At 43.9% G+C, this 27,713-nt stretch overlaps 1 protein-coding gene across 1 annotated transcript in view; it reads left to right on the top strand.

Annotated features, from left to right (window-relative positions):
- dmc1 (DNA meiotic recombinase 1) overlaps positions 1-27,713 on the top strand; it is a 190,276-nt gene that overhangs the window by 28,163 nt on the left and 134,400 nt on the right. The window contains exon 5 of the mRNA XM_072588265.1: positions 14,069-14,151. Within this exon, the coding sequence (XP_072444366.1) occupies positions 14,069-14,151 (83 nt within the window). The remainder of the gene's footprint in view (positions 1-14,068; positions 14,152-27,713) is intronic.

Genomic DNA, 27,713 nt, shown 5'->3' with positions numbered 1-27,713 from the left:
TCTTCGCTGAGCTGGGAATATGTGTTGCAGACGTTTCATCCCCTGTCTAGGTGCAATCCTCAGTGCTTGTGAAGCGCTTCGGTGATGTTTCCTCCACCATTTGTAGTGGTTTGAATCAGCGGCAGATTCAAATGGTACCCGGTTCAAATTGATTGGATAAATTCAAAACCTGTTGTCTTGGTAAAAACCACTGCTTGGCCTGCTAACTGTACAGGGAGAAAGTGAGAACTGCAGACGCTGGAGAGTCAGAGTTGAAAAGTGTGGCATTGGAAAAGCACAGTAGGTCAGGCAGTGTTCAAGGAGCAGGAGAATCAACGTTTCAGGCATAAGCCCTTCTTCAGGAGTGTGGAGCGGTAGGGGGCTGAGAGATAAATGGGGGGGTAGGTAGAGATGGAGCTGGAGGGACCGTAGCTTGGAAGTTGATAGGTGGATGGAGGTGGGGGGGGGTAATAGTGATAGGTCGGTGGGATGGGTAGAGCGGATAGGTGGGAAGGACGATGGATAAGTAGGACAGGTCAAAAGGGCGGTGCTGAGTTGGACGGTTGGATCTGGCATGAGGAGGTGGGGAGGGGAGATTTGGAAACTGGTCAAGGCCATGTTGATGCCGTGTGGCTGGAGAGTCCTAAGGTGGAAGATGAGATGTTCTTTTTCCAGTTGTTGAGTGGCTTTGATTTGGCAGTGGAGGAGGCCGAGAACTTGCATGTCCTTGGTGGAGTGGGAGGGGGAGTTGAAGTGGTCAGCCACAGCGTGGTGGGAATGTTTGGTGCATGCGTCTTAGAGATGTTCCCTGATATGTTCTGCGAGTCGGGGGTCCTCTCTGCCTGGTGTAGAGACCATATCAAGAGCAACAGACATAGTAGATGAGGTGGGTGAATGTGCAGGAAAATCACTGCTGGATGTGAAAAGATCCTATGGGGCCTTGGATGGAGGTGAGGCGGGGGGGGGGGGGGGAGGGAGGTGTGAGTGTAAGTTTTACTTCTCTTGCGGTCGCAACGGAAGGTTCTGGATGTGGCAGGTGGGTTGGTAAGGGGCATGGACCTAACATGGGAGTCAGAGAGGGAATAGTTTCTGCAGAAAGCAGATAGGGGTGTGGAGGGAAATATATCCCTGGAGGTGGGGCCTGATTGTAGGTGGCGGAAATGGAGGAGGATGATGCACTGTATCCAGAGATTAATGGGGTGCAAGGTGAGAACCAGGGTGTTCTATCCTTGTTGTGTTTGGAGGAGTGGGGTTCGAGGGCAGAGGTGTGGGAAGTGGACGAGGTGCGCTGAGGGGGTGGTTGATCATGTGGGAGGGGAAATTGCAGTCCTTGAAATAGGAGGCCATGAATGTAGGTTTGCTCGCTGAGCTGGAAGGTTCATTTTCAGACGTTTCGTTACCATACTAGGTAACATCTTCAGTGAGCCTCTGGACTCATAGCCCATGGCTATACCTCTGGGCTGATTGAAGTGGCAGGATTCAAAGGAGAAGTTGTTAAGGTTGGGGACCAATTTTGCCAGTCAAAGGAGTGTGTCAATGGAAGGAGACTGGTTGGGTCAACAGAAGAGGAAGGAGTGGAGGGCTTGGAAGCCTTCGCTATGCTAATATGCAGCCTTTCAATACAAATGTTTCAGTTTGGGCTCTCTGTGTACTAGCAAACTCTAGGCACCGAAAAAGAAAAATCTTTTTAAAAGGGACCACTCAATGCTTTCCCCATTTTACAATCACTAAATTCTAACTTCCTATCTCCCAATCTACAATTACTGTATCCAACTTCACAACACAATGTAGGCAAATATAGTCATTCACTTTGGAACTTAGCGAGTTTTGATGAGATTTGAAACTGAAAAGGATATATTAGAATATTTTCTAAATATTCCAATGTTTAAAAATAGTGCAAAACAAAAGAGTCTTTAAGGTGCAGATACACAGATGTCATGAAAAAGACTAACAGAATGTTGGCCTTTGTATTGAGAAGAATAAAGTTTAGTAGATGATGCCATGCTTCAGCTATACAAAGCCTATTTAGACCACAGCAGGATAAATGTGAATAGTTCTGGGTGTTACACCTTGGATAGAGTGAATTACAAAATTTGCAGAATGCCTCCAAGGTAGAACTGCAAGGAGAGATGCCACACATTAGTTCGAGATAATTTGATTGAAGTTATCAGGATAATTAGAGGAACAGAGGATTGATTAGCAGAAATAATTTCTGACAGTTAAGTCGATGACCAGTGGCTTTAGCGAAATGTTTTTAGTCAGGCATTTCAGGAGTGCACTTCTTCACAAAAGGAGTGGAGAAAGTTAGGTATTATTTTCCATAAACAGCAATTAATGGGCTTTTTGTTCATTTTAATGCTGTACTTGGCTGTTTTTTGTTAACAAAAGGCATTGAATGATATGAAACATTGTATCCTCCATTTCACATTAGCTTGTACACTTGAACCTTATTGCTGTTTAATCATATCTTCAGCATTTACAAGTCATAGTCATGCAGCACAGACCCCATCGAGTCTGCACTCTCAAAAACAACCAATAAAGGTGAATTAATTCCAATTTTCCTGCACTTAGAGTCACAGACCTGTACAGCATCGATACAGACTCTACAGTCCAATTCGTCCATGCTGACCAGATATTTTAAACTGATCTTGTCCCAGTTGCCAGCATGTGGCCCATATCCATCCTTCCTATTTATGTACTCAACCAGATGCTCCTAAATGTTGTAATTGCCTTCACCACTTCCTCTGGCAGCTTATTCCATACATGCACCACTCTTTGCATGAAAAGGTTGCCCCTCAGGTCCCTTTTTAAATCCTTCCCCTCTCACCTTAAACCCATGTGCTATAGTTTTGGACTCCCCCGCCCAGGAAAAGGACCTTGGCTATTCATCGTATTCAAAGTTTGTGAGAAGATTTTTAGCTCGGGTGCTCGTTGTTGTGGTTCTGTTCGCCGAGCTGGGAATTTGTGTTGCAGACGTTTCATCCCCTGTCTAGGTGACATCCTCAGTGCTTGGGAGCCTCCTGTGAAGCGCTTCTGTGATCTTTCCTTCGGCATTCGTAGTGGTTTGAATCTGCTGCTTCCGGTTGTCAGTTCCAGCTGTCCACTGCAGTGGTCTGTATATTGGGTCCAGGTCAATGTGCTTATTGATTGAATCTGTGGATGAGTGCCATGCCTCTAGGAATTCCCTGGCTGTTCTCTGTTTGGCTTCTCCTATAATAATATTGTCCCAGTCGAATTCATGTTGCTTGTCATCTGCGTATCCATGCCTCATGATTTTACAGCCCTCTAAGGTCATCCCTCCATCTCTGACACTCCAGGGAAAAATAACCCCAACCTATTCAGCCTCCCAATAGTCCAAACCCAACAACATCCTTAAAAATCTTTTTCTGCACCCTTTCAAGTTTAACAACAACTTTGCTATAGCAGGGTTACCAGAATTGCACACAGTATTTCAAAAGTGGCCTCACCAATGTCCTGCACAGCTGGAACATGACATCCCAACTCCTTAATTCACAGACCAATGAAAGCAAGTGTGCTAAATACCACCTTCACCACCCAATCTACTTGGGATTCCACTTCAAAGGAGCTATGCACCTGCACTCCAAAGTCTCTTTATTTGGCAACACTCCCCAGGGCCCTACCATTAACTGTATAAGTCCTGCCCTGATTTGCCTTACCAGAATGCAACACCTCATTTATGTAGATTAAACTCTATTTGCCAATGTTCAGCCCACTGGCCTATCTGATCAAGGTCCTGTTGTACTCGTACTTTGCTTCACTGTCCACTTGGCTATTCACTGTCCACTAGTTCTGGTATCATCTGCAAAATTACTAACGATACTTCCTGTATTTGCATCCAAATTATTTCTAGAAATGACAAAAAAAAGTGAACCCAGCAGCAATCCTTTTGGTATACTGCTGATTACAGGTCTCCGGTCTGAAAACAATCCTCTACCACCGCCCTCTGTCTCCTACCTTCAGGCAAATTTTGTATCCAGTTGGCTAGCTCCCCTGAATTGCATATGATCTAATGTTGTTAACCAGTCTACAATGCCAGGTCTTGTTAAACATCTTGCTGAAGTCCATATAGACAATGTTTACCGCTCTGCTTTCATCAGTCCTCTTTATCACCTCTTCAACAAACTCAAATTAGTGTGACTTGATTTCCCATGCACAAAGCCATGTTGACATTCCTAATCAGTCATTGCCTTTCCAAATGCATGTATATCCTGTCCATCAGACATTTACCCACCATTCATTGTCAGGCTCACCAATTTAGTTACCTGGCTTTTCCTTACCACCTTCCTGAAATAATTGCACCATATTAGCCACTCTGCAGTCTTCTGGCACCTCACCCATGGCTGTCAATGATTTCAATAGCTCAGTAAGTGACCCAGCAATCTCTCTTCTCTAGCTTTTCACAAAGTTTTGAGATACACCTGATTGTATGCCAGGCATTTATCTATCACCTTATGCATTTTAAGACGTCAAGCATCATCTCTTATGTAATATGGATACTTTTCAAGATATCACTATTTCCCCAAGCTCCCTTGCTTCTATTCCTTCTCCACAATAAATACTGATGTGAAATAATAGTTTAGTATCTCACTCATCTCCTGTAGTTCCGCACATAAACAGTCTTGTTGATCTTTAAGGGGCCTTATTCTCTCCATAGTTAGTATATGTGGGCATTCCCTCTCGAATAGGTCGATCGTTTTGGATACTGTTAAGGGGTTAGCTTCTGGAGAGTATGACAGCAGTAGTCAGGCCTATGGCACCACAACTGGCACCGCTGTAGAGCAGAGTCAGGCAAAGTCCAAGCAAACAATAGTGGAAGGAGACTCACTGGTTAGGGACACAAATGGGTGGTGTTTGAGACTCCAGGATGGTGTGTTGCCTCCCTGGTGCCAGCATCGAGGATGTGTCTGAGCGGTTGCATGAAATGCTTAAGGGGGAGGGTAAGCAGATAGAGATTATTGTACACATTGGTACCAATAACATATGTAGAAAGAGGGATGAGGTCCTGCAGAGTGAGTACAAGGAGTTAGGAAAGAGGCTCAAAAGCATATCAGAGGGTAGTTACCTCTGGGTTCCTAGTGCTGCCCAGGAGGGTTTAAACTAGAGTGGCAGGGACTGGGAACCAGAGCAACAAGTGGAGAGATTGAGGGGAATGTAGATTTTAGGACCAGTAAGTCAGAAAAGGAAACACAAGCAGAGACGGGTACGCGAACACAATCGTACTAATGGACTGAAGTAAGTTTATTTCAACACAATGAATATTATAGGTAAGGCAGATGAGCTTACAGCCTGAATCAGTTCATGGGGACTATGATGTTGTAGCCATCACAGAGACTTTGTTGAGATGGAGAAAGGACTGGCTGCTCACCTTTTCAGAATTTTGTTTTTGATGAGTTAGAAAGTAAAAGAAGTGGAGGAGTTGCATTACTAATCAGTGAGAATGTCACATCTGCACTCAGAGGACATACTGGAGGGCTCATCCACTGAGGCAATATGGGTAAAGCTCAAAACTAAGATGAGTGCTATCACCCTGATAGGATTATACATAGGCCCCCCTCAACAGCTACTGAGACATTGAGGAACAAATATGTAGGCAAGTTATGGAAAGATGCAATAATCAACAGGATTATCATAGTAGGGAGACTTTAACTTCCCCAGTATTGACTCCCTTAGAGCAAGCGACTTAGATGGGACAGGACTTGTTAAGTCCATCCAAGAGGGTTTCTTGAAGCAGAATGTACAGACGAACCTCGATTATCCGGCATTCGATTATTTGAATTTTGGATTATCCGGCAAGATCACAAGATCCCAATGCTCTACTAAACTGTTTTCTGGTATTAGATTATCTGACAAAATACTTCTTGTCCATGTTGTTCGGGTAATCGAGGTTCCTTTGTAAATAGTCCAACTACAGGAGGGGCCATATCAGACCTTGTATTGGCTAAGGAGGTTGGCCAAAGGACTAGCCATACTACCATACATCAGGAGCATTTCTGAACTGACAGCCAGACTACTGCGACCACTAGGACTCATAACAGCACACAAACCAACAGCCACTCTCAGACAACAACTCACCAGAACAAAGGACCCGATACCCAACATGAGCAAAACTAATATAGTGTACAAAATCCCATGCAAGGACTGCACAAAACACTACATCGGACAAACAGGAAGACCGTTAACGATCCGTATACACGAACACCAACTAGCCACAAAACGACACAACCAGCTATCCTTAGTAGCCAGACACACAGACGACAAGCAACATGAATTCGACTGGACAACACTACCATTATAGGGCAAGCCAAACCGAGAACAGCCAGGGAATTCCTAGAGGCATGGCACTCATCCACAGACTCTATCAACAAACACATTGACCTGGACCCAATATACCGGCCACTACAGCGGACAGCTCGAACTGACAACCGGAAGCGGCAGAGACAGGCCACTATAAATACCGGAGAAAACAGCACAGAAGCGCTTCACAGGAGGCTCCCAAGCACTGAGGATGTCACCTAGACAGGGGACGAAACGTTTGCAAGACAAATTCCCAGCTCGGCGAACAGAACCACAACAACAAGAGAATATCTTGAGAGAAAGTAGGACCACTCAAAGATATAGGAGGCAGCTTGTGCTTGGAAGCAGAGGTTGTGGGTAATATCCTAATGAGTACTTTGCATTGGTATTCACCCACAAGAAGGATATAGAGGATAGTGTGATTTGTGTGGAGCATGCTAACATGCTAGAGCATTTTGAGGTCAAGAAAGAAGTGGTGCTGGGTCTCTTGAAGAACATTAAAGATGGATAAGTCCACAGGGTTCGATCATATCTACCCCAGGTTTTCAGAGAGGCAAGAGTAACATTGGTAGGGCCTTGACCAAGATCTTTGTATTCTCGCCAGCCATTTGAGGGGTCTCGGAGGAATGGCGAGTAGCTAATGTTGTTCCTTTGTCCAGGAAGTGAAATAGGGATAAGCCAGGAAATTGTAGACCAGTGAATCTCATTAGGGGTTGTGAAGTTACTGGAGAGAATTCTTAGGATAGGATTAATGCACATTTGGAAAAGTGTGGCCTAATTAGGGACAGTCAGCATGGCTTTGTGGGAGCCAGGTCATGCCTTACTAACTTAATTGAATTTTGAGGTGACGACGAAGGTAATTGATGAAGGTAGAGTAGTGGATGTCGTCTACGTTGATTTTAGTACGGCTTTTGACAAGGTTCCTCATGTTAGGCTCGTTTAGAAGATTAAGATGGATGGGATTCATAGTGACTTGGCCACTTGGATTCAGAATTGGTATGGCCCCAGAAGACAGAGAGAGTAGTGGAGGAAGAGTATTTTGCTGGCTGGAGGCCAGTGACTAGCAGGGATCTGTTCTGGGGTCTCTGCTGTATGCGATATATTTATAGAAATTACTTGGATGAAGATGTAGATGGGTGGGTTAGTAAGTTTGCAGGTGATACAAAAGATTGGTGAAGTTGTGGATAGTGTAGAAGATTGTTGAAGAATATAGTGGGATGTAGATTAGTTGTAGATATAGGTGGAGTTTAATTCGAATAAGTGAGACTAGTTGCACTTTGGGAGATCAAGTGTTAAAGATAAGCATACACAGTTAATGGCAGGAACAAAAACAGAAATTGCTGAAAAATTTCAGCAGGCCAGGTAGCTTCTGTGGAGAGAAATCAGAGTTAACATTTTGGGTCAAGTGACTAGCTAGCTAGAAAAATGTTATAACATTATATAACACCAGGGTATAATCTAACAGGTTTACTTGGAAGTACAAGCTTTTGGAGCGGTGCTCCTTCGTCAGCTAGAAACCTGACAAAGGAGCAGCTCTCCGAAAGCTTGTTCTTCCAAATAAACCTGTTGGACCATACTTTGGTGTTGTATGTTTTTTAAATATTGACCACTCTAATCCAACACCGACTCCACCATGTCATAGAAAAATATTTGTTTATATGCAGAGGTAGTGTGGGGTGAAGAGTAGGGATTGAGCCCACAAAGAGAGAAGAACAGTTAGACAAAGGGGTGGATAATGATTTGGCTAGGAGGGCGAATAGCAATCAATGTTCATGGCTAACAATGGGTTGTGTGTAATAGCAAATAGTGTGTAATGGTTCTGTGGTAACAAGGCCTGGTGTGCAGCAGTAGGGGAGGGAAAGAGGACAAAAGAGAAGTTGCCTCAACCCCTAAAGTTGAGGAACTGTGTATTGAGTCCAGAAGGCTGCAGGGTCCCCAAGCAGAATACAAGGTGCCATTCTTCCAGCTTGTGCTGAGCTTCATTGGAGCACGACAGCAAGCCCGAGACATAGATATTGCCTGGGAACAGGGTAGGGTGTTGAAGTGACAGGCAGCTGTAAGTTCAGGATCTTTTTTGCAGACAGAACATAAGCATTCCATGATGAAAATAACAAATGCTGGAGATCACAGCGGTCAGGCAGCATCCATGGAGAGACAGCAAACTATAGCTTTGAGTCTTGATAACTTCATCAGAGCTGAACTGAAGTGTGGAGGGGGCAACCTTTAATGCTACAGTTGAGGGGAGGGGAGTTAGTGGGAGGTGGGGGAGATGGTATGGCACTGGTGCTGTGTAGAGAAAAGATGTTGATAGTCCAGATTAAGTGATCGGAATGTGAGAATGGCAGAACAATGATGTAGGCAAAAGTGAGGATTGCAGATGCTGAAGATCAGAACCAAGAGTTGAGTGGTGCTGGAAAAGCACAGCCAGTCAGGCAGCATCTGAGGAGCAGGAAAATTGACATTTCGTGCAAAAGCCCTTCATCAGGAATGAGGCAGGGAGCCCCCAGGGTTGAGAGATAAATGAGAGGGGGGTGGGGCTGGGGAGAAGGCAGCTAATAGGTGGATGAGGGGGAGATGAAAGTGATAGGTTGGAGTCGAGGGTGGAGCAGATAGGTGGGAAGGGAGATTGACAGGTGGGACAAGTCACGAGGTTGGTGCTGAGCTGGCAGGTTGGAACTGGGGTAAGGTGGGGGGGGGGGGGGGGAGGGGAGGGGAAATGAGGAAACTGGTGAAGTACACATTGAGGCCCTGGGATTGAAGTATTCTGAGGCAGAAGATGAGGCGTTCTTCCTCCAGGCATCAGGTGGTGAGGGAGCGGCGGTGGAGGAAGCCCAGGACTTGCATGTCCTCGGCAGAATGGGAGGGGGAGTTGAAATGTTTGGCCACTGGGTGGTGGGGTTGATTGGTGTGGGTGTCCCGGAGATGTTCCCTAAAGCGCTCTGCTAGGAGGCGTCCAGTCTCCCCAATGTAGAGGAGACCGCATCGGGAGCAACGGGTACAATAAATGATATTGGTAGATGTGCAGGTGAAACTTTAATGGATGTGGAAGGCTCCTTTGGGGTCTTGAATGGAGGTGAGGGGGAGGTGTGGGCGCAGGTTTTGCAGTTCCAGCGGTGGCAGGGGAGGGTGCCAGGATGGGAGGGTGGGTTGGTGGGGGGGGATGTGGACCTGACCAGATAGTCATGGAAGGAACGATCTTTGTGGAAAGGGGTGGGGAGGGAAATATATCCCTGGCGATGGGGTCTGTTTGTAGGTGGCGGAATGTCAGTGGATGATAGTGGGGTGGAAGGTGAGGACCAGGGGGGTTCTGTCTTTATTTCGGTTGGAAGGGTAGGGTTCAAGGGTGGAGGTGCGGGACGTGGATGAGATGCGCTGGAGGGCATTTTCAACCATGTGGATGCGAACATCACAGTCTTTAAAGAAGGAGGCCATCTGGTGTGTTCTGTGGTGGAACTGGTCCTCCTGGATATGGCGGAGGTGGAGGAATTGGGAAAACAGGATAGGGTTTTTGCAGGAGGTAGGTTGGGAGGAGGTGTAATCCAGGTAGCTGTGGGAGTCTGTGGGTTTGTACAAAAAATGTCACTGTTAAATCGGTCGTCATTAATGGAGGTGGAGAGGTCCAGGAAGGGGAGGGAGGTGTCAGAGATGGTCCAGGTGAATTTAAGGTCAGGATGGAATGTGTTGATGAATTACTCAACCTCCTCGCGGGAGCACGAGGTGGCACTGATGCAGTCATCGGTGTAGCAGAGGAAGAGGTGAGGAGTGGTGTTGGTGTAACCACAGAAGATAGACTGTTTTACGTAGCCGATAAATGTTGTATCTAACTGCCAGACCTAGAAGGGAAGACAGTTTCACTGGGGAGTGGGGGGGAAGAAAGGGGTGATGGGTGAGAGGACACGGTGACAGAGAATGGAGCAAAAACAACTAAAAGAAAAAAAGGGAAGAAATGGGAGAATGTAACAAGTAAGGAGAAAAGAAAGGGAAGAAATGGGAATTGGCTCACAATTTGAAAGGTGTTGAACTCAATATTAAGTCTAGACGGCTGTAAATTGCCGAATCTGATTGGGAGATGTTGTTGTTCCAGTTTGCATTGTCATTCACTGGAGTACTGCATGCGGAGGACAGACAAGTGGGCATGTGAGAAGGACACTGTGTTGAAATGACAGCTGCTTGAAAGTCAGGGTGTGCACAGACTGGAGGTCACCCGTCTAGTGCTTTAAGGCAGCAAGGTGGCTCAGTTGTTAGCACTGCAGCCTCACAGCGCCAGGGACCCGGGTTCGATTCTAGCCTTGGGCGACTGGCTGTGTGGAGTTTGCACATTCTGTCCGTGGGTTTCGTCCGGGTGCTCTGGTTTCCTCCCACAGTCCAAAGATGTGCAGGTTAGGTGAATTGGCTATGCTAAGTTGCCCATCGTGTTCAGGGATGTGTAGGTTAGATGCATTGGTCAGGGGTAAATGTAGAGTAAGGGGGCTGGGTTGGATATGCTTCAGAGGGTCTGTTTCCACACTGTAGGGATTCTATGGGTCTGAGTTTGGTTTTACACCTTCTGCGGTTACATTGGAAGGTGCCATGGGGAGGTGGGATGATGTTGGTGGCCATAGAATGGACTAGACTGTGCCAGAGGTTTGGTGATGACTATAACCATGGTTGACAGGGACGTATAACCCATGCTTCCATCCTTGGCCCTTCCTATCATTCACAGCAGCATGATCAGATCCCCTTTACCCTTACTTTTCATCCCACCAGCGTCCGCATTCAAAAGATCATTCTCCGTCATTCCAGACAACTCCAGCAAAACGCTACTACCAAACACAAACACATCTTCCCCTCACTCCCCGTTTGCATTTCACAGGGATCGTTCCCTCCAGGGACTTACAGAAGATGTTTCCATTGGCAGAAGAGACAAGGACCCGAGGGCACAGCCTTAGAATAAAAGGAAGACCTTTTCTGGAGAAAAGGAGAAACTTCTTTAGCCAGAGAGTGATGAATCTATGGAATTCATTGCCACAGAAGGCTGTGGAGGCCAGGTCATCGAATATATTTAAAACAGAGATAGATAATTTCTTGATTGTCAAGGGAATCAGAGGTCATGGGGAGAAAGCAGGAAAATGTGGTTAAAAATTAACCTATCAGCTAATTTGGAATGACAGAGCAGGCTCGATAGGCTGAATGGCCTAATTTCTACACCTGTGTCTTATGGCCTTAATACCTCGGTTCTGTCTGCAGAAAAGACCCAGACCTTCCAGTTGCCAACCACTTCAACACACACCCCTGTTCCCAGGCCAATATATCTGTCTCAGGCTTGCTGCACTGCTCCAGTGAAGCTCAGCACAAGCCGGAAGAACAGTACCTCATTTCCTGCTTGGAGACCCTCAGCCCTCAGGACTCAATATTGAATTCAACAACTTTAGGGCTTGAGCTCTCCAGTGTCCATACCCCAACCCCCACACACCAGGCCTCATTATCTGTTATGAGCCAGACCAGACCCTCCTCAAAATATTTTAAGGTAGCCTAGACCCTAACTTTTCAGATTTTAAAGGCATATGTAAAGTGTCCATTCCAAATGCAAGAGACTTGTCAAACTACCCAGCATTAAGAAGAAAAAAATAACACTACGGTCAAAAGACAACCAAAGAAAGAGGAATTTAGAATAATTTAATTCTTGGAAACTTAACAGAATGATAGACACATTAACTATTCTAATATAGTAACATCCCATAAACACATTCTTTACAAAAAAGGAAGGAAAATTCACATACAGGTTCTCACATGCAGTTCTCCAATCCAGAAGGGAAAAACATCAAGAGAAAATTCAGAGTGAGTAGCAGCCAGGAAACCTTCATTTAAGCTACTAACTCGGAGACCCCAATAGCTTCTGATGCTACTGAGAAAAACAACAAAATCCAATAATCTAAATCTGAGAAAGCTAACCAGACCCATTCAGGCTGTTAGACAAAATCTAAGGCCTCCAAAACTGTAAATTCCACTCTCCCCCAGACTGCTCAACACCTCTGCGTTACAATCACTCTTCAAAAAAAAAAGCCAGGACAAAATAACCTTTAAAGTCACATTACATGCTATTACATGCAACCCATTATTTGTCACTAACATCCCCATTATTAATAATTCACCTTCCCAGCCAGATCGTTATCCATTCCTTTGTCTCTCTCTCTCTGGTCTCTATCCCCACTTATCGTTTGCTCCTTACCCATTCCCACCACCCTATCTTCTACATATACACTGACATTTTCCTCATTACCATCAGTTCTGAGGGAGCATCACTTAAAATGAAATGTTAACTGATTTCTCTCCACAGATGCACCCTGACCTGTTGAGCTTTTCCAGCAATTTCTGTTTGTGTTTCAGCAAATGTATTGCTGAAGTGCAGAAAGATGGTCAGAGTTCAGTGACGTATTGTAAAACTAGAAAATGCTGAAATCCTCTGTAGATTGCAGTATCTTTTGAAGAGGGAAATAAAATTCAAATGTCAGGTTGATTAGAACTCATGAAAAGTCATTGCCCTGAAACATTCATTGTTTCAGTCTTCAGACATGCTGATGACCTGACAGTTTCAGCATTTTTATTCTAGATTTGATTAGATTCCCTACAGTGTGGAAACAGGCCCTTCAGCCCAACAAGTCCACACCGACTCTCCGGACAGCAACCCACCCAGACCCATTCCCTTCTGACTGATGCACCTAACACTACAGACAATTTAGCATGGCCAATTCACCTAACCTGCACATTTTTGGACTGTGGCAGGAAACCCACGCAGACATTGGGAGAATGTGCAAACTCCACACAGACAGTTGCCCGAGGCAAGAATTGAATCTGGGTCCCAGGTGCTGTGAGGCAGCAGTGCTAACCACTGAGCCACCGTGCCACCCCATCTGAAGTACTTTGCTTTTGTTCTAATGATACTTAGATGAGTTAGTGTCTGATTACCAGAACTAATAAATTTTTAACCAAACTAATTCTGCCACAGTCCTGAATAGATCTCCTTCAGCCTCACTTCTTAAAAATATTTTTTTTCATTCAAGAGATAGGATTCTCTTTAAGGCCAACAGTTAAAGCCCATTTCTGGCTGTGCTTGAGAAGATCGTGATAATACACAATGAATTGCTACATTCGGTGTGGCAAGGGGAAGTCCAAACTTCCAAATCAGAGACACCTAGCAGGTGTTCCAATGTGCCTCCACCACCATTGTCCTTCCAAGTAGGACTTGGAAAATTTTGTTTAAGAATTCTTAGACAATTGTTGTAGTTTATCTTGTAGATGATGCAGTCTGCAGCCATGTCTATAGTGGAAGGAGTGAATGATGATGGTGGTTAATCAGATGCCACTCAAGCAAATTGTTTTATGCTAGATTGTTGAAAAAGCTCTACACATTGTCGGAGTTTCACCCATTTAGGGACATGTAAGCTGTCAATGTCTAGAATATTCAATAAGATAATGGCTGATTTGTTTGTGGTCTTAACTCCACTCTCCTTTCCTTCCTACCTGACCCCCCCCAAAAAAAGTTTCCTTGTCAATCTAACTGACTTAGCCTTGAATATATTCAGTGATCTGTGAACACCATTCTCCAGGGTAGTGAATTCCAAAGATTAATGACTCTCTGAAAGAAAAACATTAACTGTTAAATGTTGAGAGCCTTATTTTGAAATTGGCCATTTTCACAATATACCCTTTCCATACTATCCTTGGAATGAACTGGTATTTGTGATGGTCATTCAGTGTCTTATTGGCATGCAAACATGTTGTTTTTGTGCTGCAGGAACCAGGATTTCTCACTGCATTTGAATATAGCGAGAAGAGAAAAACAGTGTTTCACATCACCACTGGCAGCCAAGAATTAGAGTGAGAACATTACTTATCTATGGAAATGTTAATTGCTGCTAGAGGGATTCTCAGCAGAAAAAAACAATACAAAAAAAATCAAACAAGCTGTGGTACATTTAATATCTAGAATGTTTTTACTTAAATATTGATATTTATGGCAAATTATAAATTCGGGTATTGAATTATAATTAATGGTATCTTAAGGTCAACATTACTTGCCTATTTCTGGCTGTTATTGAGAAGATTGAGAGGTGGTCATTGCAGGTGCATCGGAATTAATTTTGTGATATAGGTTCTATAGTTATGCAAGTACCTTTGTCCATCTAACTTAATTAGCCTTGGACAACATGGTGACTCAGTGGCTAGCACAGTGTCCTCATAGCACCCATGGACCCAGATTCAATTCTACCTTTGTGCAAACTCCACACAGACATTCTACCATTCTCCCCCTTTCTGTATGGATTTCCTCCCACATGTGTGGGTTTGGTGGATTGGTAATGCTAAATTACCTGTAATGCCGAGGGATTTGCAGGCTAGGTGGATTAGCCATGGTAAATGCAGAGCTACAGGGATAGGTTAGGGGTTGGTCTGGGTGGGATGCTTTTTGGAGGAGCAGTGTGGACTTGATGAGCTGAATGGCTGTTTCCACACTGTAGGAATTTTATGATTTGTTCCATTTACTGCAGGATAAATATTTTATCTACTGCACGACCTCTCTTCCTCATTTACTTCAGAAATTGTATTGTATTTACTGTCGAAACAACCTGTATTCCATTCATTACAGGAATTCTCAAAATCGTAGAAGTTTACATCACAGAATCAGGCCCCTTGGCCCATACCGCCCAAATCTCTTATATTTGTAGCAGAAAGGAAAATACTGTGATTGGTGCAAAGCTGAAAGAAAAACAGAAAATGCTGAAAATATTCAGAGGGTCAAACATCCTCTGTGGAGAGTTAAACAGTTAATAGATCACAGACCTGAAACGTTAACTTTGTCTCTTTCCACAGATGCTGCCAAATCTGCAGAGTATTTCCAGCTTTTTCTGTTTTTATTTACAGCAGGAACACTTTTTAATTAATGTAGGAGCTATCTCCATCTGTTAGTTTTGTAAAAACTCTCTCTTCAGGTAGCTGCGTAAACAATTTACTCTGTCATACCGCCCGGAAATAGACTCTTCGGTCCCACTTGTCTATGCTGTCCAGGTATCCCAAACATAATTAGTCACATTTGCCTGCATTTGGTCCGTATCTCTCTAAACCTTCCCACTCATGTAACTGTTCAAATGTCTTAAATGTTGTAATTGAATCGCCTCTACTACTTCCTCTGGCAGTTCATTCTATGAATGCACCACCCTCTGCATGAACAAAGTAACAGTATTAAACTTAAAGCCAAATACTAAATGTAAGGAATGAGTTAACTCAGCATGGATATGACAGTGGATAGGTAATGGCAAATATTTTATGATTCTTAATGAATGCATTCCATTGAGAAATAAAATGCCAAGGGCAATATAATCCACGTGTGATTATTCATGAAAAGGTGCTAAGCACCGAATCAAATTAAAAGAATGAGTTTATGATAGTGTCAAGAGCACTAAGCCTGCAGACTATGAGACATTTGGGATTCAGAAAAGAATATCTAAAAACTTGGAGAGAAAATAGAGTATTAGCATAAACTAGGAAGACAGATAAAAATAGTCAGTAAGTAGGTTGACAAATTGTAAAGAGAATACAGAGGAAACTCAGTTATCTGAAGGACACGGGCAGAGAGTATTTCGTTCGGTTAATCGAATGCCGGATAATCGATGCCGGATAACATAGTTAGCCATGCATTGGGATTTTGCAATCTTGTTCGGGTGATCTGAAGTTCAGTTAACCGAATGCCAGATAATCAAGGTTCATAAATATAACGAAGAGAGAGTCAGAGTTATACAGAATGGAAACAGACCCTTCAGTCCAACTCATCCACACTGACCAGATATCCTAAACTGATCTAGTGCCATTTGGCCCATATCCATCTAAACCCTTCCCATTCACGTAGCCATTTGGATGCCTTTTAAATGTTGTAATTGTACCCGCTTCCTCTGGCAGTTTGTTCCATATACCCACAACCCTCTGCATGAAAAAGTTGCACCTCAGGTCTCTTTTAAATTTTCCCCTCTCATCTTAAGCCCATGTGCTTTAGTTTTGGACTCTCCTATCCTGGAAAAAAAGACCTTGTCTATTCACCTTATCCATGCCCCTTAGGATTTCATAAACCTCGATAAAGATCATCACTCACCCTCCCATTTATTCAGCCTCTGCTCCTAGATGAAGCCCTCCAATCCCAGCAACATCCTTGTTACCCTTTCAAGTTTCACAACACCTTTGCTATAAGCAGGGAGATCTGAATTGAATACAATATTCGGAAAGCGTCTTAAATAAAATATGCTGTTTTCACAGTAGAAAAATATCAGAAACGTGCAAGGTTTAGGGGATGAAGGTTCTATTAATAGTGAACAAATCAAAGTATTTAATATTAGTTTAAAAAAAAGGTAATTAGATTTGGAGCTGACAACTCTTGAACGTGAAGGCTTGTATTCTCGGCTTTGAAAGATTGACTACAGAGATAGAACAAAGTAAGTTCTGATACACAGAAATGTTCTGTACAGTACAGTATTATGGAACAGTTGAACAGATTGGAAGGAAGCAAATAGAGTCATAGAGATGTTCAGCACAGAAACAGACCCTTCAGTCCAACTCATCCATGCCGATCAAGTATCCTAAATTAATCTAGAATCATTTGCCAACACGTGGCCCATATCCCTCTAAATCTGACCTTTTCACAGACCCATCCAGATTCCTTTTAAATGTTGTAATTGTACCAACCTCCACCACTTTGTTTGGCAGCTCATTCCATACACGTACCATCCTCTGCGTGAAAAAGTTGCCTCTTAGGTCCCTTTTGAATTTTTCCCCCTCACCCTAAACCTATGCCCTCTAGTTCTGGACTCCACTATCCTATCTAGCTGTGACTCCACTTGCAAGGAGCTATGAACCTGCACTCCAAGGTCTTTTTGTTCAGCAACACTCCCCAGGACCTTACCATTAAGTGTATAAGTCCTGCCCTGATTTGCCTTCCCAAAATGCAGCATCTTACATTTATTTAAAATTAAACTCCATGTGCCACTCCACAGCCCATTGGCCCATCTGATGAAGAGTCTGTTTTACTCCGAAATAACCTTCTTCGCTGTCCGTGTAACAGTTATTCAAAAGGAAACTTGTGGAATCCATTATGAAAGTGATGACGGCAGATTGGTTAAAACATAAGTAGACAGAATTAAGGAGCATTTATGAAAGGGAAATTGTGTTTGAAAAATCTTTTAGAGCTTATTGAGAACTTAACCAGCTCAGTAGATAATGGAAAACATATGGATGTACAGTAATATACTGTAATAGTATATTTGTATTTCCAAAAGCATTTCACACAGAAGATCATTACACAAGATAAGGCCTTACAGGTTACAGTAATATATTAGTAGTGGTGAAGAATGAGTAAGAATACATAGTTATTTTCATGTTGTTATAACTGGTTACACATGAACTTGTCTGGGACATCAGTTATTTGCAAACTTGATTAACAATTTGGATAGAAAAACTCTGTGTAATGTCTTTAAGTTTTGGTTAGAAACTAAGACAGGAGGAGGATTTAAAGGAGTGAAATAATCCCTGCAATATTATATTTCTGCTGCAGCTGCATGGAATTGAAGTTAAAGCAAGAAATGTTGGATCTGAAATAAATGAAATAGGGCTAATTTTAACTTTTTTTATTCAATCACATTGTAGGATTGCTAGCTAGGACAATATTTATTGCCTGTCCGTAGTTACTCTTGAGAAGGTTGTGATGAGCTGCCTTCTTGAATCCTTGCAGTCCATTTGGTGTAGGTACAATCACAATCCTGTTAGAGACAGACTTCAAGATTTTCTCCCAGTGACTCTGAAGGAGTAGCAATATGTTTCCAAGTCAGGATGGTGAGTATCTTGGAGGGGAACTTGCAGGTGTTGATGGTCCCATGTCTCTGTTGACCTTGTCCTTCTGTATAGTAGTGGTTGTAGCTTTGGAAAGGAGCCTTGGTGAATTACTGCAGTGCATCTTTTAAGTGACTCACTTTGCTGTGACTGAGGATTGGTTGAAGTGTTGTGCCCATCAAGCAGGCCATTTTGTCCTGAATGGTTTTGGTCCCTTTGGATTTTGTTGGAGCTGCACTCATTCAAGTAAGTGGGGACTATTCCTTCACATTCCTGAAGTGTGCATGTAGATGATGCACAGGCTTTGAGGAGGCAGAAAGTGAGTTACTTGCTGCAAGATCCCTAGTTTCTGACCTGCTGTCATAGCTGCATTACTTGTATGACTAGTCCAGTTCAGTTTCTGGTCAGTGGTAACCCCCAGAATGTTGATATAATAGGATTCAGTGATCGTGATCCATTGACTATCAAGAGGTGATGGTTAGGTTCCCTCTTGTTGGAGAATGTCATTACCTGGAACATTTGTCACTTACTATTTGTCAATCCAAATCTCGATATTGTCAGGTCTTGCTGCATTTAGGCGTGAACTGGTTAGGTATCTGAGGAGTCATGAAAGGTGCCAGAACACTGACAACTGCACAATGAACCTCTGCATTTCTGACCTATTGATGGGTGGAAATTCATTGATGAAGCAGCTGAAGATAGTTGGGCTAAGGAATCTATCCTGATGAACTCCTGCAGTCCTTGGAACTAAGATGACTAACCTCCAATCACCACAATATTTTTCTTTTGTTCCAGTTATGACTTCACCTCGCAGAGATTTTCTTCTGATTCTCATGGACTCCAGTTGTGCTGGAGTACAATGGTGCCATACTTGGGCAAAATATGGTCTTGTTGTCAAATCCATGTCTCTTTTGTCTATGTTTGTACCAAGGCTATAATTAAATAGGAGCTGAATGACCTTAATGGAATCCAAATTGAGAATCGTTGAGCTATTGATAGCACTGTTGATGACACCTTCCATTACTTCACTAATGATTGAGTGTAGACTGTTAATTGGCCAAGTTGAATTTATCCTGATTTTTATGGACAGCAAATAGCTGGGCAAGTTTCCACAGGTTGTTATGCTGCTCCTGTTGAGCACTGATGGAAGTGAATGGTTGTGGATGTTGTGCCCATCCACTGGGCTGTTTTGTCCTGGATGGTGTCAAGCTCTTGAGCATTGTTGGAGCTGGACTCATCTACCTCTACCTCTCCCCCCCCCCCGCCCGACTCAGATATTCTAAAGAAAAGTCCTAATTTGTCCAACTTCTCTCTAATTCAGACTGTTGAATCCTGGGAAGATCCTTGTAAGTTTCTTCTGTATTTATTTCCAGTTTAATAGCATCCTTCTTGTAGCAAGGTGACCAACATACTCCAATACACAATACTCCAAGTCCAACCTCACCAATGTCCTGTACAACTGCAGTATAACTTACAACTTCTATACTGAATGCCCTAACTAATGAAGGCCAGTGTGCCAAAAGCCTTCTTCACTGCCCTGACTACTTATGACTCTATTTTCAGAGAACCGTGCGTCTGAACTCCAAGGTCCCTCTGTCCCACTACACTCCTTAAGGTCTTACTTAAGGTCATCATGAAACGGCTACCTTGATTTGACTTTCCAAAACGCAAGACCTCACACTTACCTACATTAAACTCCATTTGCCATTTCTCAGCCCACTACCCCAGCTGATCAAGGTCCTGCTGTAATTTCTGATAACCTTCCTCACTGTCCATAACACTGCCTATTTTAATGTCACCAGCAAACGTACTAATCATGCCTTGCACATTTTCATCCAAATCATTGATATAGATTAAAAAAAAACAGCAATGGGCCCAGCACCGACCTCTGAGGCACTCCGCTAGTCACAGGTCTCCAGTCTGACAAGCATCCTTCCACTATTACACGCTGTTTCCTACGGTGGGGGGGGGGGGGGGTGCGGGATAGGGAGGTCAAGTATGTTTTTCTTCTTGTTGGTTTTCTCATTGCCTGCTGCAGCAGTGTTTCTAAGGAGTTGACCAGTTTGGTCAGTAATAGTGTTGCCAAGCCACCCTTGGTGGTAGATAATAAACTTTCCCCACCCTGAGTACATTTTGTGCCCTTTCTAACTTCATTGCTTCCTTCAAATGCTGCTGAACGTTATGGAGCATTTACTCATCAGGTGAGGGGTAGGGACAACAGTACATGGCAATCAGGAAAAAGGTTTTATTGCTCATGTTTGATACAATACCGTGAGTCCTTTTAGGGTGTGTACCCAATATGGGTGACTCTTTGGAGTAAATTCAAGAGTTTTTTTTAAAAAAGGCATTTACAATACTTCCTGCACTTCGTGTAGAGCTTCTTCCTGCAGTAATTAGAAAACAGTTTCTGTAGTGAATTCAGTGAAGACATTGATGGTTTCTGATTATAACAGATCTGCAGTAAATGTATTTGACATCTCCTGCAGCAAGTAGAGACAACTTCTGTACCTAATTCAACAGAGCCTTCCTGCAGAAATCCTGCATTAAATGGAGATAATTTATGTAATAATTTTGAGAGATTATCCATAGTAATACAGCAGTTCATGTAGTAAATAGAAAAGTGATATTTCCTGTAGTAAATGGGAAAGATAGGTCTGGCAATTACTGGTTTTGGTCGGTTTCTTTTCACAGCATTCAGACGCTTCCTAATGTAACAGACTTTGGTCTTAATAATGTACCTCCACAATAAGTCACTGACTCTAGGGTCATAGATGTCTACAGCATAGAAACAGGTCCTTTCGCCCAACTTGCCTATGCTGCCCAGTTTTCACAATTTAAACTAGTCCCGTTTGCCTGCATGAGGTCCATATTTCTCCATACCTATCCCCTCCTTATACCGGTCTAAATGTTTCTTAAAATGTCAAAATTGTACTCACTTCCATCACTACCTCTGAGAGCCTATTTCAGACATTTATAACCCTCTGAAAATATTGCCCCTACGTACCCGTTTGTATGTCTCCCATCTCACTTTAAACCCATGCCCTCTAGCTTTAGACTCTTCTACCATGGCGTAAAGCTGTTGGCTATCTTATCTGTGCCAGACATGATTTTATAGACCTCAATAAAAGGTCATTCCTCAGTTTCCTAAGCTCCAAGGAACTCAAAATGTGGCCTTGCCAACATCTTGTATAACTGTGGCAAGACTTCCCAACTCCTATGTTCAGTGTTCTGACTGATGAAAGCAAGCATGCGGAAAGCCACCTTCATCACCCTTTCTACCAGTGACTCGACTTGAGCTATGCCTCTGTACCTCTAGATCTTTGTTCTATAACACTCCCCAGGTCCTAGCTTTGACTGTAAGCCCTTCCCTTGTTTGATCCACTAAAATGTAACACCTTGCATTTATTTAAAATTAAACTCCTCCTGCCTTTCCTCACATCACTGGCCCAATTGATCAAGATCTGGCTCCATTCTCAGAAAGCCTTCTTCACTGTCCACTATACCACCAATCTTGGTGTCATCCACAAATTTACTGATCATACTTTCTAAATTCTAATCCAAATCACTTATGATAAAGTGGACCTAGCACCATACCCATGGCATATTGCTGCATACAGACCTCCAGTCTGAAAAACCACCCTCTATCTTCTGCCAAGCCAAATTTGTGCTTGGATCTTGAGATTTAGTCTTGAACTACAACATATTACCAAGGCTTTGTTGGTCCATGTAGACAACATGTACTGACTCCTATCTCCAGTATAGATGGATATTTTGCTTTGCTCAACCTGCTTGTGGCTTGAGAACCTAACAAATATCCTGGTCCCTTCTGCCATGGCCGTGACGTTGTGTGGATAAGAAACAGACTCCTGTCTGGACTCTCCCATATTGAGCCCATTCCTGAGCAAAGACAAAAAAAAGGGAGAATAAAAAAGTACTGCAAGCCTCTGAAATCAGCCGTTTCTATTTCTCAGTGATGTGAAAGGTCAGAAGGTGGATAACTTGCCCTGACCTGGTGGGCCACAGCTCTGGTTTCTGAAGAGACCAGAGAGGAGATAGTGAAGTCAGTGGTGATCTTTCATGAAAGGTTAGAGTCAAGAGAGTTCTAGCGGACTGGAAAATGGCTGATATAAGAACCCTGTTTAAAAAGAGGGAGGCAGAAGATGGGAAGTTTAGGCTGGTTAGCCTGACTTTGGTCATTGATAAGATTTTATAATCCATTAAGAATGTGATTGCAGAGCACTTGGAAGTGTGTGGTAAAATAGAGGAGGTCATACCTGACCAATCTGTTAGAATTCTGGAGGTGGTAACAAGCAAGTTAGACAAAGAACTAATGGTTGTGGTTGATGTGGATTTCCAGAAGGCTTGAGTGAGTGTGAGAGAGTGAGAGCCTGCACAATTTCCGCCTTTGCTGTTTGATTTCGTGTATCGCTGGACATCGGAGTGCATCTGGGAAAGTTAATAAAGTGAAATCCACAACTAATCTTGGAGGAACTGTTGGGCAGGGAGAGGCTGTACAGGCTGGGGCTGTTTTCCCTGGACCGTCGGAAGCTGAGGGGTGACCTTATAGAAGTTTACAAAATTATGAGGGGCATGGATAGGATAAATAGACCAAAGTCTTTTCCCTGGGATCGGGGAGTCCAGAACTAGAGGGCATAGGTTTAGGGTGAGAGAGGAAAGATATAAAAGACACCTAAGGGGCAACCTTTTCACGCAGAGGGTAGTACGTGTATGGAATGAGCTGCCAGAGGAGGTGGTGGAGGCTGGTACAATTGCAACATTTAAAAGGCATTTGGGATGGGTATATGAATGGAAGGGTTTGGAGGGATATGGACCAGGTGCTGGAAGGTGGGACTAAATTGGGTTGGAATATCTGGTCGGCATGGGTGGGTTGGACCGAAGGGTCTGTTTCAATGCTGTACATCTCTATGACTCTAAGATAAGAGCCCATGGTGTTCAGGACAAGGTGCTGGCATGGATAGAGAATTGGCTGACTGGCTGAAGGCTGAAAGGATAAAGGGCCTTTTTCTGGATGGCAGCTGCTGACCATTGGAATTCCAGAGGTCTTTCGTAGGACCACAACTATTCACATTATACAATTATCTCTTATTGCTAAGTTTGCAGGTAACGCCAGAGGCTGGTATCCTATCAAGTCACCCTTTATTTACATATGAAGAGTCCTTGATACTGATCCAGCTCTTAGAGCTAACAGAACCTTTACACTGCTGCTTATTTTTTTTCCCCCTGTACCTCTACACTGCTGTAAAGAAGTAGTGCTTATTTTCCCCTAGCATCCATGTTGCGAATGTAGGTGCAAGACACAGTGGAAGCTCTAGGTTTAACTAACTTTAATATTCCACCACCAAGAAAAACACTTAATGGGCAAGGAACCAGTGACAGGCATTGCCCCAAGGCCCTCTGCTTATGCAAAGAAAGTGAAAGGGAGGGTAGGTACTAAATCAAAATAGAATTGGGGAGTGGGGGAAGGAATAAAGGGAATCTAATCCTTTAGTGCTCACCTCTCCCTGCAAGTGTATTGGTAGATACTATGCTCCTTCTCCAGGGACACCTGAGCCTGACCATAACTGCAGAAGAGAGGAAAGTAGTCGGTCCACTGCTCGTTAATGACCAGCTAGGCCAGGTCCAGGAGCACTCCCACAAAGGGGGGAGGGGGGAGGGGGGAACTGGGTGTGTAAAGACTGAAGTGCAACCAGAAGCAGAGGAGAAGGTTCTTCAGGCATCTAAAAAGGGAGTGTAAATGCCCACACCGCCACAAAACAAACAGTTAGGCTGGGAGTCCCTGAACCATCCCAACCTCTGCTCAAGGGACTGCTGCGTGCATCACCCTCCACCCCAGATCCATGAGAGACGGGGACCCCTGCATAGAGAGACCTCTACTGGGGATCTCTGGCACCTGGTTGCAGAAGGGCATGCCCAGTGGAGGAGGGAGAAGAGGTGAACTGTGTGCAGCAACAGCAATAGGGCCTGCCATTTTACATCTTTAAAGAGACAAAACTTAAAATTCTGGAGGCAGCTCAGGCTGCGGGGCACAGGCTCCTGGGCCAATATGAAATTCTGTCAGCGGAGGGGTATGCACAGATAGGACTCCATCATACATCTGAGCATTCCAAACTGTGTACAATGTCAGGTTCAAGCATTGCAGTTAAGGCATTGACAGTGGCCATGAACTGGATGTCTGCCTCTGCCCTGTGTGACAATTCCTGCAACACCATCCAGCCTTAACAACCCCACCCAGCATGTCCCCAACCCTGGTCACCCTTGCAGCCTCCTCTTAGACAGCCAATCGAACCTGCAATTGTGGAGGGGTGGATTCCTGAGCAATAGTTCTGACAATGACTACTACTCCTGTAGGAGGGTGGGCATGATGCAAGTTGACTATGTCCCAGACAGTGATCAGGTCCTGATAAGGGTCAGGTAGCAGCCTGAGGAAGTGACTTGCAAACAGTTACGGTCATGGAACAGGAACTGTGTTGTAGTTGAGGTTATGCAGCTGGTGGAAAAGAAAGCTGTCACCAGGATGCACCACCTAGGAGGTTCAATGTAAAAAAAACTAACATTGCAAAGCCTGAAGACAAAGTAGTCATCTGGGTGCAAATGCACACTAGCAACTGACTGTTCTCAGCAAAGAGACTCAATTAGTGCTGCGACCCAGTACATCTTTTTGTCCAAGTGAACCAATGATCTCTGGATGTCAGTGACAAAACCCGGCTGAGGGACCACAACATGAAGGCTGTCAGCCAGATTGGGACTGTTTAATTTTGTCCAATCAGGGTCTTTGTATTCTATGTAATGAGGGCGTCCAGGTGAACATCAGTCACTACATCGGGTGGGTGGCACAGTGGCTAGCACTGCTACCTCACAGCGCCAGAGACCTGGGTTCAATTCCCACCTCAGGTGACTAACTGTGTGGAGTTTGCACAATCTTCCCTGTGTCTGCGTGGGTTGCCTCCGGGTGCTCCGGTTTCCTCCCACAGTCCAAAAACGGTTAGGTGAATTGGTCATGTTGAATTGCCTGTAGTGTTAGGTGAAGGGGAATGGGTCTGGGTGGGTTGCGCTTCGGCGGGTCGGTGTGGACTTGTTGGGCCGAAGGGCCTGTTTCCACACTAAGTAATCTATTCCTCAAGTCCCATGACATGGGCCAGTTCTGTTGCTGCTCCTGCTGGGGAGTTTTAGCACCAGGTCAGGTTCCTCAAACTCTCCTGATATGGGTGGAGTGTAATGCATAGTAGCTCACCTTGGAGCATCATAAAATTAATTCTCTTCGGGTGGCAAAGCCATTGAGGTAGTGACACTGTCCATCTCAGATTCTAAAATCTGTTCAATGCTGATAGAAGAGGAGAACAGTCAGAAGGCTGTTGAGCTGGAAACTTTCTCCCAAACCATTTCCAAGTTTGCAGTTTTCTTATGGGCCACATGCTTGTTTAGGACTGTCATACCTACATAGAACATAGAAGAATACAGCGCAGTACAGGCCCTTCAGCCCTCGATGTTGCGCCGATCAAAGCCCACCTAACCTACACTAACCCACTATCCTCCATATACCTATCCAATGCCCGCTTAAATACCCACTTGTACAGGTCACTGGAGATGACCTTGCATTAACTGTGTCTCACCCAAGCAGGACCAGTCCCATCACCAAATTTTGCCCTCAAAATTGTCTCAGTTAGCAGATTTGTGTCCAGCATTGATGTTCCTGATGCCTTTTCACCCTCCACTGAAAGATCAGATTTGACCTGGTGAGTCTTCTCCCAATCAGCAACTCTACTGGAGCTATCCCACTTGTTGCAGGAAGGGTGGTCTGTTCATCAATAGGAACTGGGACAGTTTGAAATGGTAGGCTGTTTCTTTAAGCCTGCCTTCAAAAGTTCAGACTAATCTTTCAGCCAGGCCTTTGGATGGTATGGAGCTGTCCTTTATGTCAAATATCATTCCCTGTTACTTGTGACCACCACCATCTGAGACTCCGTGTATTGCAAAGGAAGAATGTGGTTTTTCTATCACTATTTGACAAATAATTATGTCTGCATATCCAGCGACTGAGTGGGTGTTCATAGTGACTAGAAACATTGAGCCCATAAAGGGACCCACATAGTTGATGCGTAACTGAGTCTTAGGTTTACATGGCCATTCCCATGCAAGTGGAAAAGCTGTTGGTAATAACTTGTCATTGTTGGCACTACCAGTGCAGTCATATCTGCACCTAATCCTGGCCACCAGACAACTTCTTGAAAATATCTTTATTTTGGAAACCCCTTGCCGATTCTGGTGGAGATCAGCCAGTATCTGGCTGTGACCTTTGCTCACATAAAAGGGAGTCTTCTCTACTGAAATCTGGTCTCTGCAGGTCCAAAGAAGGTTTGTTCTTGTGATGGCCTTTTGGTTCCCTCCATCACCACCAGTTGTTTTACTTTTGCCAGGACCAAAGTGATATTGTCAGCTGTGACTGGAAAATTTTCAACCATTGTGGACACTTTCAGTGGCAGTAGCACCTGTGGTGTATCTTGGCTTCCTGGACAGTGTTCCACCTTATTATACACTTAGAAGTATAGCCAACCACCAAATTCCATTTGAAGTTATTGACGGCTCTGCCTTGGTGTTGACCTAGGTGTTGTTTGTTGTCCATTAGTATAGATTTATACTCAGATATTGGCGAAACTTCCTGACTCCAGCTCTGACTGCCAAATATCTGGGCATGTTCATGCTCTGCATTAGCCAATTCCTGGATGTATACACTATTGGGCATTCCTCTCCATTGTACCACCTATGAACTAATAATACCCTGATGCATTTCATGCCAGATCTTGCCTGGATTCATGGTGTGCCAACATTTTAGACACTAATATTTGTTTCTTCACTTCACTGAAAGAAATGGTTTGGTTACATGACCATTTCCAAGGCTAACCTTTTTTTTTTAAAAACAAAAGTTGATGCAAAGGTGCCAGGATGTGGCCAGATTTGGTAATAATTCACTAGCCCAAGGTAAGACCCAAGTTCCTGTACAGACATGGGAGCTGGGTCATCTTTGATCACCCTCACTATCTTCCAATGGGTGTAACCTAGTCTCGTCAGCTCTGTAGCTGAAGTAGGTCACTTGAGCTGCCTGGAACAGTTTTCCCTTCTAAGATGTACACCTGCCTAGTAGAAAACTCTAAGGACTATATTCAATTTCTCCAAGTGCTCCATATTGCCCTTTCCTGCTCTTAGAAAGAATCTAGAGAAGTGGCAACATGCAGTGGACCTTATAAAAAGTTCTCCATTGTCTGCTGAAAAATTGCACAGACTGACAATCCCCAAATAGCAGTCTTGTATATTGCTACAAGTATTATCACTATTAATTGTAACATACTTCTGGGAATCCTTATCTAACCACAGTTAGAAGCACATGGCTCATGTCCAGCTTAGTGAAGGACAGTAACCCCTTGCAACTTTGCATAATGAATCCTCTATGTACTGAGGACTTAACTCACTGCAAAAAAAGTTGTTTACCGTTTGCCAAATATCTCAAGAGGCAAACTGACCCAGCAGGCTTTATAAATCACATGACTAGTACTACT

The sequence above is a fragment of the Chiloscyllium punctatum genome, chromosome 18, assembly GCF_047496795.1.
Source record: "Chiloscyllium punctatum isolate Juve2018m chromosome 18, sChiPun1.3, whole genome shotgun sequence".
NCBI lineage: Eukaryota > Metazoa > Chordata > Chondrichthyes > Orectolobiformes > Hemiscylliidae > Chiloscyllium > Chiloscyllium punctatum.
This window is presented reverse-complemented; position numbering and strand designations above follow the sequence as displayed.